This window comes from Thermobia domestica, chromosome 1 (genome assembly GCF_964235325.1).
Source record: "Thermobia domestica chromosome 1, izTheDome1.hap1.1, whole genome shotgun sequence".
Taxonomy (NCBI): Eukaryota; Metazoa; Arthropoda; class Insecta; order Zygentoma; family Lepismatidae; genus Thermobia; species Thermobia domestica.
The window spans coordinates 339,875,562-339,894,079 of record NC_137454.1 but is presented as its reverse complement, the minus strand read 5'-3'; the positions used below and the strand labels follow the sequence as shown (position 1 = coordinate 339,894,079).

General features: G+C 34.5%; 1 protein-coding gene across 2 annotated transcripts in view; it reads right to left on the bottom strand.

Moving 5' to 3' along the window:
• LOC145663570 (uncharacterized) overlaps positions 1-12,300 on the bottom strand; it is a 38,103-nt gene extending 25,803 nt beyond the window's left edge. The window contains exons 1-2 of one of the 2 annotated variants that reach the window (XM_081729682.1): positions 12,142-12,300; positions 7,878-8,386 (exon numbers count right to left, since the gene is read on the bottom strand). In XM_081729682.1, coding sequence (XP_081585808.1) covers positions 7,878-8,281 — 404 coding nt within the window. In that variant the 5' untranslated portion in view covers positions 8,282-8,386; positions 12,142-12,300. Of the gene's footprint in view, positions 1-7,877; positions 8,387-12,137 lie in introns of both variants that reach the window. The other variant, XM_081729690.1, reaches the window with a different exon arrangement.
• Positions 12,301-18,518: the final 6,218 nt, after the last annotated feature.

The following is an 18,518-nucleotide window of genomic DNA, read 5'->3' as shown; positions in this document are numbered from 1 at the left end:
TTGCTGAAAGAAAGCAAATGATTATTAGATACACACAGACACTCTATATACTGTAATAAGTATAAGAGAAGAGAACAGTTTTAGTGATTATTTTAACTAAAATATTTCAAGTCAGCTCATTCTACTCAACTTATTTTCTTATCCATTTTTACTATATTTACCTGTATTACTTTTGCTTTATTATTCTTTTATTTTGCCTATAGGAAAAAAAAGTTCTTTTTTATATTTGCATTTAGTAGATTTAGAGCAATCAGTATATTTGTTATCCTATATATTAAGGCATTCACTATGTAAACGTAGGTATTCAAAGTAGTATTCATGAACAATCATTATAATCAAGATATAAGTATTCAATCTTTGTATTATATATTCTATCATATAGTATTTAGTAAATATTATTGTAGTCTTGAAATAATGAATATTATTGTAGGAATATTATTGTAGTAAATATTATTGTAGGAATTCATTAGATGTAGGAATTATGTGTAGACATTTCGCTTAGTTAGTAATAATAAGCACTTATTTAGTGGTAAACTTATAAAATTCATTCAGTTGATATTGACGTATATGGTTAACACTATTTTTTTCAGGCATAACCTGTTCTTTAGGTTTTCTTTCAGATGGATGACCTAACCTAACCATGGGCTGAGCAAAGTGCACATATCATTCCAGTTGGTGAGATAACTTGATGAATGTTTATGATATTTTGTTTTATTTCAGCTATATGCCGACTGCGTACACACTAGTTCATAACAGTAACTCCTACACACACCTATCATTGTGTATATATATCTTACATTTGAAGCATGTTGTTTCTCAACCCTTGCACCTTGAGATCCTGCTATTGTACTAATTACCAAACTCATGTACTAATTACATTTATAGTTGTGACAAAGGTTTTCAATCACCCCTTGTATCCCTCTATAGCCTACTATGAGTAGCTAAGGGTATCTATTTGAATTTCAGTTGTTGGAGCGATATTCAGAATGCATCCTTGCACTAGCATCAGGAGGCCATTTTGTTTCCGGTTGTCCCGGAAACCAATCTCTATTAGCAATTCTATCCATTCGTTATGCAAATTGATCCTTACTTTTTCAAAAAAAAAAAAATAGTTTCACTAAATACTATTTAGTTATCAGAACACTATTAGCGGCCGCTTTCTGTTTATATTCATGTTGTTTATCAGTTTACTGCCATTTTGTATCCGCCATCTTGGGTACACTTCCGGGGGGTACACACACATAGTTATGTATATTCCAATTCCTCTGTATCACTAACACCCTGTGAGTGTCCGCCATTTTGACACTCCCCCCTTGTGTCCCTCTGCCTACCGAGTTCTTGGTTCGAGTCCGAACCAGGGCACCCATTCTGATTTCCGGCGGTTGTGCTACTCTTATAATTCCTTTCGTTCACTACCACCATGTTAACTTGATACTTTCTTGAAGTTCGCCTGAGTGTCTGAGTTCGAACCCCGTCCACTTACATCTACTTACATACTATTAATAGTAGCTGTCTAGTGAAGGGCAACTTACACCTATATATATACATATATATATAGTTATTTACAAACACCACTACGTGAAAAGTAAGCAGCCAAGCAAACTTTGCAGCATACATTCACTAAGCACATATCTTACCTCGCACTGGAACTAAAGACAGAAAGGAAGTTCATCAAGAAAATAGTTTGAAACTGAGCAGTTGCAACATTAGTTTTGTTTATTTGCTTATTTGGATTTCATACTTTCAAGTTAGTTGCTACATTTTAATGTCAAGACGATTTTATCTAATTAGTTTTATTTTGCTAGCTTTATCAAATTGTTTACGAGTTGTTTTCTTTGCAAAGTTATTTTAAATTTTGTATTCCGATATATGATTTTATTGATTTATTGCATTCTATCTTTCTTGTATATATATATATATATATAACAAGAAACAATTATATCTAGTTATTATTAGTAGCATAATTTTAGTACATTAATTTCCCGTTGTATGCTTTTTATTTACTTAATAAATTTTATGTGTTCCTGTTGTTTCAGTGTTAACAGCAGAGCATACACAACCCCATCGTACTCCCCATGTCACTACTATCGTTGGTGGGTTGGCGAGTTCCTGGCATGTTCGAGGTACGACCACGTTATTCGCATCCGCCCGTTCCTAGGATTTTTTTCCTGCCTAGGCTTCGTTAGACTATCAAGCCTCGTTGTGTTGCACATTTATGTAATTCGCATTCTACGGTATCGTAAGATACTGCATTGGTTTATATACATTTGCCCTCCAGCCTTCTTTCACAAGCTCGGCCAATCACATTATGTTTTCATCACCCAATGATCTTCCGCTCTTCTGTTACGAATTTCCGGCCCGTGTGCCGCGTTACCACACCTGGGCGCCATGATTATATTTTACGTCGCCCCTCTTTTTTTTCTGCATGGCACTTTTCTTGAAATTTTAGAACCCACATTTTAAATTTTTTCGATCTCATACGCCTATTAGCCACGATGATAGTATTTATGCAAGCATTTCTTATTTAGTCCCTTTACGGTTCGCTTTGCGACTTACTCATTAGCACTCATGCTTCCCCCCCCCTCGCTCTCTATTCCTCAATCTTTCCATTTCTTTTGCTCATTGTTGCATTTTTTGTTAAACCTCACGCCTCAGTATACGGATTAATTTGCAGTAAGCACCTTCCTATGAGTTCATTATACTCACCTGCTATCTGGGTTCCCTCTGTTGCTTCCTAGTATCTTGTGTGTTGTTTTGATATTGTACCACTACCCGCGCTCGACCCTGCCGGTCCCGTTTCACATTTCTAACACAATTTGCACCTACCGAGACTCGATCTGCGTCCGATTTCTTTTCCGATCCGGAAAGGTCACTTTGCTCTGATCGCGACTTCGCTCTGACACTCTGCCTTCCACACCCTGCTGGCGTAGACTGCGTTGTTCCTATCTCGGAACATCCGGTCTCTTATCGGTCCGGATGTCTCTCTGTTTTGCTTCTATATGAACTAGTGCTATGATATAACTACGCTCTGCTGGATTAAATATAAACTAAACCTGTGTTATTTATGTACTGCATAAATTCTTTTTTTTTCAGCTCAGATTTTTTTTCTCGCTCTTGGCGAGTATTTTCTCTCTTTCCCAAGTTTCCCGTAAGATTATGTTATTATTTCTGATTTCTTTCGTTTCATGCATTTCTGGATCCTTGGTTAGCGGTTCTCAACCGTTGGACCGCGGCCCGCAGTACTCCATGGTTTCCTTTTGGGTTTTCCCCTAGAATGGGAATTTTTCACTGTGGGATGCGAGCATTTTGCTCTGAACCCTCCGCCGCTGTTCACTATGGGTATGCTCTAAGCCGCTATCTGCTATAATCTCTGCAGGCGAAACTGTATTGCAGTTGGTTCTTGCGCACTGGCGTCTTCGCTAGACACTCCACTAAGGTGACATAAGTTGGTAGTACTTCGTCCAACGTATGTTATGCTACTGTTTCGTGATTGCAATATTACTGTACTGGCTGTATTAACTTTATTTCGCAACCAATAATACTCTTGTGTTTACACATGAGTCTATGTAACATTCACGTATATGTTTATATATTTTCTTATATCTACAACTGGCCCAAGGTTGGTCTACATTGTGCATGGCTCGGTGTTTCCCAAACTTTACTGATGCTCGGCACACTTGGGTTCGCGTACTATGGTCTGGGAAACGGCGACCCTAAAGATGAAACGTCCACCCTCACAGAACACGGATCTTTGGGTGCAGTTGAACATCTTATTTTAAACTCATTTTCGTTTTAGTATATATTTTTATTTTCACGTCCCGAAATCCCATCTTCTGTGACGGCCGACAGCATCATTATTTCTATTATCAAAATATGTTATTCATATATTGAAGTTATTCATAGTGTTTGTTAAGTTAAAGATTTCCTTATATAGCTTCGCCCTGTCTATATATAGATATGTACTTATGCTTCCTGACGAACTTGTTTTATTTTTGTAACATTGCATTTATCGTATTGCTGATTTAAAGCGCTTTGTTCAGCGTTAAATGTCAATTTGTAATGTGATATATCATTATTGTGTCAATTAGTATAACTAGAGTATAGTGTATTTAAGGTGTAGATTACGGTCCAATTTAGTTTTTTTTCTATGCTTCTGCATAGTTAAGCAAAGTTTTTTTAATTTCTTTCTTCAATTCTTTTTTTTTTTTTTTTTTTTTTTTGTTCAATTTAAAAGTTCAGTTTAAATTTTATTTCCTTATTTTTTTAAAATAATTATTGTTTAGATTTCGTGTCACTTTCATATTATTTGGTTTATAGATTATGTATTCTGCATTACTCTCACTGTTTGCAATACACACTTTTTTTTTACGGATTCACTGCTGAATCCTCCTTGTTTAAAAGTTACGGTTTACTTGCTTTCCCTTTTTGTTGAAACGTTATCAATACGTACGAAGTACAATGGTTCATCCATATCAAGGAAATTGTTAAAGAAGTGAAGTGTTATTTTACGGTATCGTTAATATTTTTGTTAATATCGAGATTTCTTTCACCACTGTTCATTATGCTTTGTATTACAGTGTTGCTACATTTCTGAATATTATAACCTAGTAACTTGAATCTTATGGTTTCACAGTGAAACGATACTTTACACTTTAATTATGTAATTTTCTATTGCAATTGTTATGTCATGCACCGCAACATGGTTGCTGCACCTTCATACAGTCGCTATTTATTTATTAGTATACTTGTTTTCTCTGTACTTTACTTTTATTCTTTATTTTAGTCCATGTAACATTTGTGATTACACAGAACATGTATCATTAGTATACGACGTACCACTCATATGTCATAGTGTATTCAATAACTTCAGTAGTTTAATTTCTAGTCTAAGTACGTAATTCAATTTGTAACACAACATTCCTGATATGAGTTCTCCACCTCTATGCCATATTGAAGCGTCGAGTTGCATTCAGTTTCACTTAAATTGTACTTATTTACTATATTAACCTTTTCAATGCCAACATTATCCTCTCCAAGCGAGTCGTTTGGAAAACCCAATGCGGGGAGATCTCACGGGCTATATTTCGTGACCATTCTATAAACTCCTAGGTCCTTCTTTCGATTCCCCTTAACTTTATTGGAAACAAAATTTTATAATTTCTTTCTTTGTTCTACATATGCATTGCTTATAGGAACAACAATCTTAATGTTTGATTGCTATTTCCTTTAAAATCGTCCAATTTACCTCAAGGAGTGAGTGATTCAAGAAGAGAGGAAATAGAGAGATAACGGTTCGTTGACTAATGCATTCTAGTTTCATCCAAACCTGTAAATTATGTAAACACTTCGTTTTCTTCCTCACGCAAAGGCATCGGATGACTAGGCAAGAAAACGCAAACAACAAACAACTCAAGGTTATGTTGCAAGACCAGTGCATACGTGACCTAGTTTGCAAGAAACAGGATATTGGCTCGATATGAATCAAGTAATGCCACATTTCAGGAAATGTCAGTATGATAATGTCGTAAAGTTTGGGATAGGAGTGATGTGATGCTCCCGATTAAGTGAGATACCATCTCCCGAATATCCGACTTCTCCCTCTCCCTCCTTAGTCAATCACTTATTTTGATTGTTGAAGTAAACAGATTCCGGATAAGCAATTGCGTATGTCTCTTTGTCCTATGTTTCTTCCTCCTCACACTGACACGTAAAGAGGAGACTCATCCTGCTTTCTGGAAAAAATCCAGAATATCACACCACCAACTGCGTCACCAATGACGGAGTCGGGCATAATAAAATGACCGAACCCGTGAAACATAGTGTGAGTGAGTGAGTGAGTTGAGTGCGATTGAAAGTTTAGTGTTCGTCAAGTGTCAACACCTTGTACGAAGCCTAACATACGTTTTCGGGTAAATATGTTTCTGTTTTAAGTTTTTTTCTTGGCAGGCAGCCTCGGAACAAATTCAATATTGCAAAGTTCTAGTGGAGAACTCTCAACTAAATACATTATCTGTCAAATGTTAGAATAACTTAACTCTTTGATTGATTGAAAACGATTTCAATTAATATCTGTCATTGTAATTTGTAATTTTGATTTTTACTTTATTCTGTTATTACTTAAGCTTGATGACAGACAAGATGTCATAATTTGTCAAGGCTTTCACAATATTGTCTCAGTACTCCTCTGATATATTCTGAGTTTTGCAAACTATGTTTTCTTCTTTCTCTTTCTTGTTATCTTTATTTTATTTTAATAAATTGTATATTGATAAATGAAGAAAGAGAATTCTTCCTTTATACTAGACCTAAACCCATCCTTTCCAGGATAGCAATGTAGGGTACAACTAGATGGGTGTATCCTGATCCCTATATCCCTAGACAAACTTTAACCTGTAGTATCTCATATTTCTTTACTTCTGGCCGGGAAAAAAGAGCCGTGAGAACTTTTAAGTATTATTTGTATTTACGGGCAAAATGAGCTATCTAAAAAGACACAAGCCATCAAGAAGAAGAAGAGGAAGAACAAGAAATTATATAAAGAAATAATTTAAATATTTTATATTATATATTGAGGTCTTCATGTTATCGCTGCTATAGTAAAGAGAAAGATATAGATGTAACGAGGAACCATTTTGTATAATTTAAGTGTACAATATTTTAAGCTGTTGAACAAGATATAAGGTGAAGAATAATAATATATATGTGAATCGAATTAATGTGTTGAATTATTCCAAATAATCTCGAGTATTGCATAAACATTAGAATGGGGGCATATGTAACATAGTTTCTGACAGAATTATGGTTACACAATCTACTGTTTGTGAGTTGTTATTGATAGTCACCATTTTTGGAACTCATGGTGCTTTTGAAAACAAACAATAGCAGCTTACTTTCGCCCGTTTAAAAAAAAATAGAAAAGAGCGAGAAACAGATCAGTAAAAAATATTGACTATCATTACGTGTATTGTATTATAATAATAATATAAGAATCAGACATTTTAAAGCGTCTTTATATATATGTACGTCGGAACTTTTTGTTTCAAGACTGCAGTGATATTGTACTGGACATTATTATTATCATTATGCTAGATGCGGGATACTTTCTCATCTTCTTTTTTTCAAAATCCCAGAACAACGTAAGAAAAAATTAAATGAAATCTTTAAGTTTAACGTCGGACGATTATCCTCGTTAGGGTAAGGGAGGCGATGATTAAGGCAAGTGAATGATAATAGAAGAATTGGTGGAATGAAAAGTGGGACGAAACGAGAGTACCCTGATAAAACACGCGTACACGATGTTGTCCACCACAATCTTAATTGGCACGGAATCGAGACAATAAGGGCCCCACGCATCAGAGGAAAAACCTACCACTGAGTCACCATGCCCCCAACAACAACATAAGAAAATTAGAAGTTACTAGGAAACATTTTAGGAAGAAATATCTTTCCAACATAAAATCACTGCCCGATGATCATCTGTTAACAACTCTATGAGCAGAACAGACTGATATCTCCCTCTCCTATATGATCTTTTTAAAACCATTATCTTTATCCGGATATTATCCGTCATCCATATATTATCCGCTATCCGGATGTTCTGCTACTCGGATATTATTCGTTATCCGAATTTTACCCATCATACGGATAAATCCATTATCCTGATATTATCCATCATCCGGATATATCGTTATCCGGATATTTTCCGTCTCCCGGTTGTTATCCGTCATCCGTATATTATCCATTATCCGAATATTACTTTTATCCGTCTTGTTATCCGCCAACCGGATAGGTTTCGATCCGATATCCGAATAATTTTTTTTCCGGATATGACCATCCCTAAAACATACCCTATATGAAATAAACGTATTTAAACGTACCTCAGAGCCTGCGCATTGCTACCAACTCCTCCAGAAACGTTTTCTTGAACATCCTCTCCTTCATCGTCCTTATCTCCAATAGTGGCAAACTTGTGACTACTTGACCCTTCTGTGGCGTTTGTAAGAAAGGAAGATCTTGGCCTGATGTTACTGCGAAAACGTTTGGAATTTACAAGTATATCAGCTGCTGGTAAACGGTTCACCAAACATATTGCTTTCGAAGTTAGTTTCCAATCTGATATTGTTTCGTACTCATTTCTTTCTAAAGCGATATTCTCTCCTTCCGTTGCACTTTTTATTTCCTTGTATTCCAAAGCTACAGCAAGGGGATCTTTATGATCATTAGTGTTAATAGTATACAGTTCATAATTACATTCTTCAAATGACTTGTTTTCTGTTTTCATTTCAAACTTAATAGGAACGTTTTCTGTTTTTATTTCAATTTTATTACAAGTAAATTAGAAATAATGTAAAAGCACTTTGGTCACAAAACTGTTCACGTTGGAGATCTGAAAGCAATAAGAAAAATATTATTCATTATAACAAAATTTATGAGAAATCCGGAAGAAGACAAAGATAATTGCCACTTCAGGTGAAACTGAGTTATTGAGTGGAATGGCTTGGAATCAGGGATGAAAAAGTACTGAAAGCAGTACTTTCAATTATCCGGAATTTCGCTACTACTCATACCAAAATATCGATATACCTAAATACCGAAAGAACAGAACAATACAGAAATTTCGAAATACTCACAAATATGTGATTATTTAAATTTTCTCTCTTGTCAAAGTAAAACTTTTTTTTTTTTTTTTGGTACTTACATATGACATATTATAGGACTGTATTTTCTTTCCTGCATATCATCATAATTATCTTATAAATTATTACATTTTATAGAAATACGACTTTTGCTTTTTTTCACTTTTCTTTCAAATAAATTTACCAATACTTAACGTACAATCAGTGTTGTATTAGCACAGAAAACGTCAAAACTAAAATATTTTCTGCTATATTACTACCTTATATTTGCTCAATGAAATATGACAGCAATGCCTTAGAAATCTTTCACTTAAAAATGGATATTTTCAAGATGTACTGTAATATTTAATAGAGAGACTTGCTTGTTCTATCCATTTCTTCTTTACTAAATGTGTGTAGCGTTAGTAATTTCTAGTTAAATTTATTTTGTTGTCGTCGTCCGATGTTTTAATTTGTTGGTCTTGATCTTATCAGGAACTTTCGATTCTCTAGAATTTAATATTGAATGTTTTTTTCTCTAGTAACTTATGGTATTTCTTGGTTTATTGGTTCTATTTCCGTTTAGCGTCCATTCAACTTGGAATGTTCTACTTGGAAATATATACACACTGGTTAAGGTTGGATTCCAACATCAATTCCTACCAGAAAGCAAGCGGACTTTCTAGCAGATGGCGCACAGGATAACCTTAGATTATCTATAGAGCTCCTGTATGAGATGTACTAGGGAACATACCCCCCTAATCTTTTTACTATGCAGCGCTACCTAAATTACATTAACGAAAGGACAAACGTATTACGAGCGTGGGTAAACGGTATATTTTACTAAACTAAAACATTTTATAAATAGATACCCGCTTGCATCGTACATTTGTTTTGCGCCGTGATGAAGCTTTTCGACATTTGAAACACCCAAACCAATATCAATCAAATCTTAATACAGAACTGCCCTATCGACACATGTTAACAACTAATTTGATAACTTTTAAAAAATTAAGTAAAAAAAAGACGGGACAACTACGTTACCCTTCTTTTTAACTAAAATATAAAATAAATGTATTTACGAAAATAAGTCCAAGTTCATATTAATAGCTTTCTCGCAATTTTAGTGGTTCTTCCTTACTAGGACGCAAAAATAATAATAATAATAATAATTTTCTCTGTGCTAGTGAAGATTTGGCGCACATTTAGGAAGATTTACAGGTAAAATGAAATACTTTGCATAGAAAGGAACGAAAAGACAATTTTTTAAGAAGCGAATCTCTGCAAGCGATAAAATTTAATACAAAGAAATACAGCTATATTTTGGTTTAAAAGTGTAAGGGTAATGCCGTAGTTATTACTACTGCTTTAAGACGGATTAAATAAGTTGAGCATATGAAAAACTGCTCTATTACATGTCACTCTCCAAAAGCGGTAAATTTCTGGACAGTGTACAGACGCTGAATTTTATATTTACGAGTGTAGCGTTACTAGTATGAAATCATAGCAAGTGCTATTGAAACATGTATCAACCTACTTCTCTTCACTGACTACGCTTACGCTTATAACCGCCGACGCTCACACGACTGCTCCCATTTTACACATCACCGCACTCGCCCTGCTGAAAGTAGTGGCGATAGCATTTGTCCTTTACAGTGGCCACCAAGCACAGGTTGGTAATTTTTTTACGAAGTAACTGTTACGAGGGACAATAAGAATTAAATTAATGGAACAATTTTATTTTTTCAACAATTATTTCGAGTAGTGGGCATAAAGTAAACCTACTCGATTTTCTCTACCACACAAACTAACAATTGTATATTATTTTCCTCTTTTCACAAATATCGGTTTGAATCAGACATGACTTCTAGTACTTTATATCATAGTTGCCTGATAATATTCTTCTAAGGTTTCTTTTCCTACGACAGTGAATATTTCCTCAAAGAGCTAGAAAATCTTCACGGAGGATAATACCGGCGGATTGAAGTTGGGTTACAGGTGCTCCCGCAGTAAATCTTTCAATCTCAGGCGGAAATCTTCTCAACTTATTACTGCTGCATTTAATTCTCGAGTGATATATTAACACTGAATATTAAACACATATGTACACGGGCTGGCCGAATATACTGAAACTGCGCTCACATAAAGACGTGTTTTAAATCAAAATTAACTTTCTTTTGCTTCGTATTTTCAATCTTAAATTAGCAATCTTAAAATTATACCCTGGATTTCATAGATCCAAATTTAGTTACTAGATGAAGCGCAAATCTTCCTTACTATTCTGTTGGTGTCCTTATCCGATAAGGACGTATATCTCCTCTTAGAACAAAATTAGAGAGAAAATATATGATAATTTCATTCCCATAATTTTTGGAAAGGAATTTAGTGAAAGTGCCAGTAATCTTTTTCCTGTAGAGGCATTCACACGTATGAATGTATTTGATCAAATTTTACATACTGTAAAACTAAACTGCAAACGGCAAATTATTCCGTTTGGATTTACGAAAATAATTTGCACGTGATTGACTGTAGAAAGAAGAGGACGCCAGGAGAAGTCATTCCAAAGTTATGCTTCTACTAGGCTTCTACGAGACTCACACCCGAGTACAAGATTCGAAGTGTCTGAATCACTTACAAGCATTCGTGCTGTTTGGTGGCCACTTAGCACAAATTGGTTTGTTTTTCATTGTATTTTTTCTTGTACCTAGTATTCACACAAAAGTCATGAAAGGATTTATCTCTTGAACAAGTATTCGTGCGGTTTTACAACACGGATCCATAATATAAATAGTAGTAGCAGGAACGGTTTAGAAGCCCCGCAGGGTTTCGTTGGGTTCTGTTCTCGACATAAAATGAGCAATTCTAAGACTTGGCCAAATGTTGCTGTACATTCTATAATCTGTGGATCCGTGTAGTAAAACTCCGGTGGATCCCGTGAATTCCATCTACGCTACGTAGGATTTTGCGATGGGAGAAAAAAACTTCTGGAGGACAATGAGGATCTCTAGGATATTGATGGGTAAATTCCCGGGAAGACACTTTCCGGAAATATTTCCAGAAAGACTGAGAAAATAGGAATTTATGTACAATAACAAACAAAATTGCACTCTATTACTATATTATGATTTCAAAATTCGCTAAATAAATTCGCTTTTTATCACAGTATATTATTACTGTTTTCTCCAGAGGATTCTTTAAAATATATATTCAGAATGGTAGCATGTTATTAATATTCTATTATATTTAGAAAGTACGCATAAATGTATATTTACTTGCATTATGATTTATGCAAATAAATGTGGAAAAAATGGTATAGTAAGCTCATATACTTTTACATCAAACAGTTTAAATTTACATGTAAGTGGATTTTCTAAGCTTGACTCTACTACTGACATCATAAACATATTAAATTTTTCAATCTTATAAACAAATTTGGTTGGACAACTGCCAGAAGACATATGTCTTACCATTTTATTATCTGCGCATACATATTTATCTTCACGGTATTTGCCAGATACTGACCTACCTTTAAAATTTTCAACGTAACATTGCCACACACGACCTTTCTTCCTACTTATTTGCCAAAATTTCATGCGTTAATTCACATGTAAGAGAAGTCCGAGAACATATTCAGAAATTCGTGTCAGAGACAGGAGACAGAACGACGACGAGTATTACTAACGGTGGTTTGGGGTGTATTAATAGTACTTCATCTCCATCTCTATATAATTTCTACATTATTTTACAAACTGGTTTCTTTTCATTATTTATAAATTAGTACTTTGCTACTTTTAGCACAAATGAAAATGGAGCTTTAAAAAATATCTTATTAGTTATATAAACTACAGTCAAAGAATTTTATTGTTTTAACCTCCAAATTATTTAAAACCTAGAAGTAAATGATCATAGATTAAAATAAAATAATTAGCCATATGGTTCTTATAGTTTGCTAAATAAAGTAAAGAAATGGAAATGAATTCCTTCCCGGGAATTTATATCAAAGGGAAAAACCCAGGGAGATTCCCAATTTTCATTTTCCTTTTCACCGGAAATATTCCCACCGCCCATCACTAAATTAGGAGTGAGAAATTTTTGCGTGATATTAACTTGGAATAAATTTAAAAATACACGCTCTACCTAGCGATGGGTAAATTCCCGGGAAGATGTTTTCGGGAATATTCCCTGGGAAAATTCCTAAAATGGGAATTTTTCCTAGAATTTATGTACAATCACAAAAAAATTGCATTATATTACTATATTATGATTTCAAAGTTAAATTCGTTTTTATATCACAGTATATTATTACTGTTGTCCACAGAGAAGTCTTTAAAATGTATATTCAGAACGATCTTATGTTATTTTATTAATATTTTATTATATTTAGAGAGTACGCGTAAATGGATATTTATCTACAATATGTTCTATGAAAGTAAATATGTTTCAAAAATGGTATATTAAGTCAACATACTTTTAAACCGCTAAATAGTTTAAATTTACATGTAAGTGGATTTTCTAAACTTGACTCTCCTACTGATATATTAAACATATTACCATCGGCGTAAATATGTCTTCAACATTGGGGGGACGGGTAAAACTGTTCCCATACTTTATATATATATATATATATATATATATATATATATATATATATATATATATATATATATATATATATATATAAGCGATGTTCAAAATATGTATGAGCTCCCTCGTGGCTAAGCGGTTAGCGTACGCGCCACTCATGTGCTTCGAATTCCGCGTTAATTAGTAGGTCCATGAGTTATATAACCTTGCTGCTGAACGGGACGCTAAACTAAATATCAATCAATCAAAATATCTATGAAGTTAAAAACAATGATATGGAGGATCAAGGGAGCAGAATTGTCTTCACTGGTGTATTTAGGAGGCTATCGAGCTCAAGCTCCCCCCTAAATAATTTTGTTAGTTTTTCGCATTCCACGTACAACAATAATCCTTCTTACCATTTCTAAGAATGTTATTGACTTTCCATTTTCTTATTCACCTTGTTCAGAAATAATACTGTATTTGTCAAATTTCATTCCATGTAAGAACTGCGTCCTTTTATTCTTTCTTTCGTCCTTTCTGCTTTTCTGTTTATTTTTCTTGATGTTACTTTCTTTCGTTTCACCTATCATACTTTATCGACCGTTGTCAGTTATAATTCAAGTCGGCCGTCATCAGTAACACATAAACTAAGAGGAGTTGATAAGTGAAACTGGTGTTCCAGACAAACTTGCGCGGGTGTCAACATGACGGGACTTTAGTTATTATAACAAAGGAAAAATTATATCGGTTAGTTATTTTTCAAAGAAGGAAATGTTTGAATTAAAGAAAATCAAAACGGGGAATAATCAGCCCCGGAAATAAGGTAGGCCAAGAGGATTCTTCCTTTTTTTTGTTTGAATAGAATAAAGGGTTAGCTTTACTTGTAAATTTTTGTATCATGTCATATAGGATTTATCAGTCTGCACTTCTTGCCATTATAACTTCAATTTATGCATAAATTAAAATATTTACATAATTCTCAAACTCAGGCGGGCAATTGCTCACTGCCGTCCCTGTTGGGCATAGCCCCTCGAAGCAAAACCCTAAATAAGCAATTGCTTGTCTTCAACATTGGGAGGTGGGCAGATTTGAGGCTTATTCTAGGCAAGGGAGATGAAACTCATATTACGGTAGATGAATTTGAGGTGAAGCTGTTGTAGAGTATATTATATATTAGGCGATGTAGATGAAGTAGTAGTACATATCAGTATTACCAATCACTGCCGTGAACACATTCTGAAACCTGAATACATGCATATTTATAATTTGTATATATCTAATTAGGCATCCACAAAGATTAATGTTAAAATAGTTTTATAATAATATAAATAATGACTTCCCCAAGACTTGGAAGAAAGAATATCAATTATGTATGACGCAACAATACTCTTATTTGAGCAAAATTATTATAATTTCAATAGCATTACAGGAATTGTTACAGAAATCTGACGCATATCATATACCCCTTAGTTAACAGATGTAACCCTAAGATTATGGAGAAAAATATTCCAACAATTGAATTCTTTTCTTTCCTTACGAAGGAAGCATCCTCTCTCAAAAGAAAAAATGGGACACGTGGAAATACGTAGGAAAATACCATGGTTAGACCAGGAATGCATTAAACTAACAGAGAAGAGAAAACAGGCAAAATTACGTTTGCTACAAAATCCGAATGAAATAACTACAAAAAATTTCGTAGGTATCAGGCGGAAATTTCCGAAACGTTTACAACAAAGACACGCAATTTTTTGAGAGCTAAAGTTAGGGAACTTGAAGGTAATAGTAAAAATAAAAACATCCGGGACATCTATAAAGGGACCAACGAATTTAAGAAAGACTATCAAAATCGTCCTTATATTAAAGAAAGCTGACGGAACAGTTCTCACTGATACAGACAGCATTTTAAATAGATGGAAAGATTTATTTGACGATTTGCTTAACACGCAGCCGAAAACTAATGTGCGTGGAGAAAGGGAGATACACACCGCAGAACAGTATATTCCAGAACTCAACCGAATAGAATTAGAAATCGCAACAAAGAAATTAAAGAAACACAAATCTCCTGGTGTGGACGAAATTCCGGCTGAGTTTATTTTAGCTGGAGGCGAAAAGTTGTGGAACAAGATACACAAACTCATCCTCCTTATCTGGATCAAGGCAGAATTCCCACAAGGGTGGAAGCAATCAATCATTGTTCCAACCCACAAGAAAGGCAGCAAAACTGATTAATAATTATCGAGGCATCTCTCTTCTGTCAACATAATATGAAACCCTTTCAAACATTCTATTACCATGATTGACCCCATACGCAGATAAAATTATTGGAGATTATCAGTGCGGATTTAGATGAAATCGATCAACTATCGACCAAATATTTACCGTTCGACAAATACTCGAAAAGAAGTGAGAATACAATACCCCGGTACATCAACTATTTATTGATTTTAGAAAGGCTTATACGACTCGGTTAGGAAAGAAATATTGTACAATTTTCTTAGAGAATTTGGAATACCGAAAAAGCTAATTAGATTAATTAAGACATGTTTAAATAAATTCCAAAGTAAAGTCCGGATAGGAAAATTGTATCCACGAGCTTTCATGTTGAAAATGGCCTGAAACAAGGAGATGCGTTGTCACCATTATTATTCAATTTTGTCCTGGAATACGCTATAAGGAAAATCAAAGATAACAACCAGGGCCTAGAGGTGAACGGTGTTCACCAGGTTATGGGGTATGCTGATGATGTCAATTTAATAGGGGATGATAAGAGAGCAACAGAAAGAAATTCAGAGGTTTTATTAAACGCTTGCAGGGACATGGGTTTAGAAGTAAATTCTGAGGAAACTAAATACATGGAAGTGAGTCGGGACCATAATACGGCAAATTATGAATGCGTTAAAATATTAAATAATACTTTTGATAAAGTGGGTAGTTTCAAATATCTAGGATCAATATTAACAGACGAAAATCATATTCACGAAGAAATTAAATGTCGACTAAAAACAGGGAATTCGTGTTATTATTAAGTTCAAAATCTCTTGTCGTCGCGAATTCTGTCGAGGAATTAAAAGCTTAAAATATATAAAATGATAATCATGGCTGTTGTTCTGTATGGTTTCGAAACTGGTCGCTTACTCTGAGAGAACATAGACTGAAAGTATTTGAGAACAAGATCCTGAAACGAATATTCGAACACAAGAGGTACACGAATGTGGAATGGCGGAAACTTCACAACGAAGAACTACATAATTTATACTGATTACACTAGTTAACAAAGGTTTTGTTACATAAAAGGAAATACATGTTCTTAAAGGAACTTTTTGCGCTGAATTCGAATATGCACTCGGTTTTTCTCCATCACGTACGATTTTCCCGTAACAGAGGGATTTTCGGGAAAATCCCTCAAAAATTTCCCTTTTCGTTTATTTTACACCCCAAGATCTTGTCCCCTTGCATATACTAACATAGGAATTATACCTAAGTATACTTTGATTCATATTTAACAAACCCTCCAACTTTCGTAATAATCGCTTTATTCTTTCTAGAGAAATAAATATGTTTGTATGTATACTGTGTGTAGTGTTTATTGTACCTTATAGTAATGCTTTCAGATCTCTTAAGTTGAGGTAAAACGCTTTGCTTTATTACCACAAACACATATATAAAATATAATACAATATAATTTACAAGTGTGACAATTTACAATAAACAATAATACAAATGTACCAAAAGGTCATGAAAGGACAATCAAAACTATCACAATATATGAAACTTCCATTGGGTTACAAAAACGTACATTACTTCCTTCTTTTGTAAGAAATGTTGCATTCTCTAACAAGACCCCAACAATAGTCCCCCATCATTGAAGGATCCCATCGTCCCTGCTACCTTTTCTCCGTTGCCATTATATCTTGGTGGAATCTTTCCCCCTGTTCGTCGCTGAGAGCACCTAGGTTAGCAGGAAAGAAGCTGAGGTGGGAGTGCAAAAAGTGGATTTTTAAAGACATCCTACAACCCAACTCTTTGTATTTCTGTATCATGTCCTGTACGATTTCTGTGTAACTCTCAGCTTTGTTATTGCCCAGAAAGTTGCGCACAACACACTTAAATGCTGTCCAGGCAGCTAGTTCAGCACTGTTTAGCTTGCTGTCAAAGCTATCATCAAGCATTAATTTCCTAATTTGGGGACCAATAAACACTCCCGCTGAAATCTTAGCATCACTCAGGTTAGGGAACTTATCTCGCAAATACTTGAAACCTTCACCAGATTTGTCCATGGCTTTGACATAGTTTTTCATAAGTCCTAACTTGATATGAAGTGGCGGTAGTAATATCTTATTAGGATCTACCAAAGGAGCGTATTTGACGTTGCATTCTCCAGGTACGTAATTCACTCTAGGTTCCCATTCCTTCACTTCATAATGTTTGTCTTCAGCTCGGCTATCCCATAAACATAAAAAACATTGGTACTTAGTGTAACCGCACTGTAGTCCTAATAAAATACCAACTACCTTGAGATCACAACATATTGCCAACAATGGTTGTAATTTATAAGATTTAGCAAAGTTGACATGGTGTCATAGGATTCCTTAATCTTCACTGAGTGCGCAAGTGGTATAGAAGGTTTTTTTATTTCCATTATGTAAAAGGACAGCTTTAAGGCTGACCTTTGACGCGTCGATAAATAACCTCCATTCTTCTGGAACGTAAGGAATTCCTAGCTCCGCCATCAACCCATTTATATCCGTACATACGCACACATTATCTTGCATTGAGAAATAGCTTGAAAATTGAACATGCCTTTTCCTGTACACTGATATACACGTTTCTAATTTACAGAGAGCAATACAAGTGTGTTGTTGACTATTGTAAATATTCATTTTTATGTCTGTGTTTGTAGTAATAAAGCAAATCGTTTTTACCCCAACTCAGGAGATCTGAAAGCATTACTATCAGGTGCAATAAACAGTGCACACAGTATACATACAAATATATTTATTTCTCTAGAAAGAACAAAGCGATTTTTAGAAACTTTTAGGGTTTATTAAATATAAATCAAGGTATACTTAGGTATAATTTCTATGTTACTATATGTAAGGGGACAGGAGCTAGGGGAATAAAATATCTGAAAAAGGGAAATTTTTGAGGGAATTTCCCGAAAATCCCTCTGTTACGGGAAAACTGTACGTGATGGAGAGAAACCGAGTGCATATTCGAATTCAGCGCAAAAAGTTCCTTTAAGATCAGGTGATTTTTCTCATGTAACAAACAAAAAGTTTAAATTTGTTAACTAGTGTTATCAAACAGTTTAGGGTCATCAAGTCTAGGAGGCTTAGG